The sequence below is a fragment of the Mustela nigripes genome, chromosome 1 (genome assembly GCF_022355385.1).
Source record: "Mustela nigripes isolate SB6536 chromosome 1, MUSNIG.SB6536, whole genome shotgun sequence".
Classification (NCBI taxonomy): domain Eukaryota; kingdom Metazoa; phylum Chordata; class Mammalia; order Carnivora; family Mustelidae; genus Mustela; species Mustela nigripes.
In genome coordinates, this window is record NC_081557.1 from 98,363,530 (window position 1) to 98,365,586 (window position 2,057).

General features: G+C 60.8%; 1 protein-coding gene across 2 annotated transcripts in view; it reads right to left on the bottom strand.

Annotated features, from left to right (window-relative positions):
* Positions 1–380, bottom strand: part of ZC3H12C (zinc finger CCCH-type containing 12C) — a 75,032-nt gene extending 74,652 nt beyond the window's left edge. The window contains exon 1 of one of the 2 annotated variants that reach the window (XM_059417845.1): positions 284–380. In XM_059417845.1, the coding sequence (XP_059273828.1) occupies positions 284–307 (24 nt within the window). In that variant the 5' untranslated portion in view covers positions 308–380. Of the gene's footprint in view, positions 1–72; positions 154–283 lie in introns of those variants that run through there. The other variant, XM_059417854.1, reaches the window with a different exon arrangement.
* Positions 381–2,057: the final 1,677 nt, after the last annotated feature.

Consider the following 2,057-nt stretch of genomic DNA (forward strand, 5'->3'; position numbering starts at 1 on the left):
GGGCGCCCCCCCCACCCCGCTCCGCGGCCGCGGCCAGCCTCCCTCCCAGCCCCCGCCGCCCGAGGGACCAACCTGGGGGCCGCTACCCGGCATGGCCGACCCCGCGAGGAAGCGGCGAGCGGCCGCGGCGACAGCGGCCAGCCCGGCCCTCCCCGCGCGGCGCCGCGCCGCGCCCGCCCGCGCGCCCTCCCTCCCTGCGGGCCGCGGCCCCGGCGCCCCCTCCCCCGGCTTGCACAACTCGCGCCCCGGCCGCGCGCGCACACGGGATTGTTGCTCAACCTACTTGCGGTCTCCTCTGAGCGGCCATCACGACATGCCCTGGAAGCCGGGGCGGCCCCGGGGCCCTGCAGCGGGCGGCCGCCTCTCGCCTCCGCCCTGGGCCGCCGCGGCCGCCGCTAGGGCGCGGGGCGAGCGGGAGGCTCCCCCATGCCTGCCCGCCCGCCCGCCGCGGCTTCGGCTCGCCCGCCGCCCGCGCCGCTGCTCCGCGGGCGACAGCGAACCCGGCTCTCCCGCCGGCCGCCTCGCTCCTCGGCCGCCCGCCCGCCCGCAGCCGCAGCCGCTGCGCCGCTTCCTCCTCCCCTTCCCTCTTTCCCTTCTCCTCCTTCGCCTCCTCTGGAGCCGAGGTTGGCAAACCAGCACCTGCTGCTGGAGATCACCGAGAACTGAAACAGGAAACCCCGAGCCAAGGGGAAAACCCGGGAGGCGTGGAGAGGGGTGAGGGGAGCCGCTGGAACCTGTCGGGCTCCGCCGCGGCTCCCGCGCCTCCTCCCCTCGCACCCCTTCCCCGGCCCGGCCCGGCCCGGCCCGGTGGCGGGTGGGGTGGGGGGTCCCCGGCCTCCGGTCCCGGCTCCCCCAGCCCCGTTCAGGGGGGCGCCTCTTAGCTCTGCAACACCTCGTCCTCCCAGCAAGAACGGCGGACCATCCCCCCGCCCCCCAGTCTAGGGAACCGAGAAGGTGCCTACTTAGGGCGAGTTTCCCGCGCCCGTTTGCTCGTTATCCACATTCTGTAGTGAGGAAAAAACCACACCCGCATTAGCAAGACCTACAAGGCAACTTACACGAATGGAGCTCTTGGGATTTCACTCAGGAGAAGGATGACTTCTTTCGGCAAAAAAACTGGCCTTATTGGAAATGGCAACATGTCAAAATCGAGGTTAAGCCCAGGATAAATCCAGATCTCTTTCTAGAGGTTGGGAGGAGACAGCCCTCTGCACTGAGTTGCAAGTGTGAAAAGCACGGAGAGAGGAGAGCCCCTTTTTTCTTCCTTCTGTCAATTGTCCAACACCTGGTACCATTTAGGTCAACATCTCAGTAATGCTCAAATAATCGTATTCACCTGCCTGTGGACTTCTCACCAGGTGTCTCGCTCCTAGCCTTGGGCAGGCTGCATCTGCTCGTGGAGTGAAAGGGAAGGGAATTTAGGTGGCTTGTGCCCCTAGCATGTGCCACAGACTAGGTAGCCTGTTTCAAATGCATTATCTCATTTGTGTGTCACCACAGCCATGTGAGTTAGGTGTTATAATCCCCTTTATCCCTCAGCAAATTGAGGTTAGAAAAATTTGCTGAAATGACACAGTTCGAATATGAAGAATAGAGGTCTGTGTGCATCCAATGTACATACTTGTCTCACTGCACCAGAGTTCATGCCTTCGATGGCACTTTTCACTAATAAAATTATTTCTTGCCTCTGAATTGTTTTCAATAGCACATATATGGGTCAAGCCTGGATCTGTTGAATTTGCATAGGTTACTTAATGGTAGTGAGATCCATAATACTTACTGCGGCTAAAGCTTTATCATTTCCAGCTGTCTAAAAAAATTAAAAAAAAAAAAAAAGAAGTCTGCCTTTATGGCTCAGTTGAGCTGCACAGATGTCTCCACTTCTTTGGCCAGCATTTGCAGCGCTTTTGCTATTGATGAGGGGTTCCCGGTTGTGAGCGTCCTGCTGCTGGTGCCTATGGGCATTCTCATGCTTCAAGACGAAGGGATGCATTCGCTGAGCCTGCTTCCCACTTCAGCAGGCCAGTCTTGGGCCCTGTTAAGTGAACTAGCAGCCC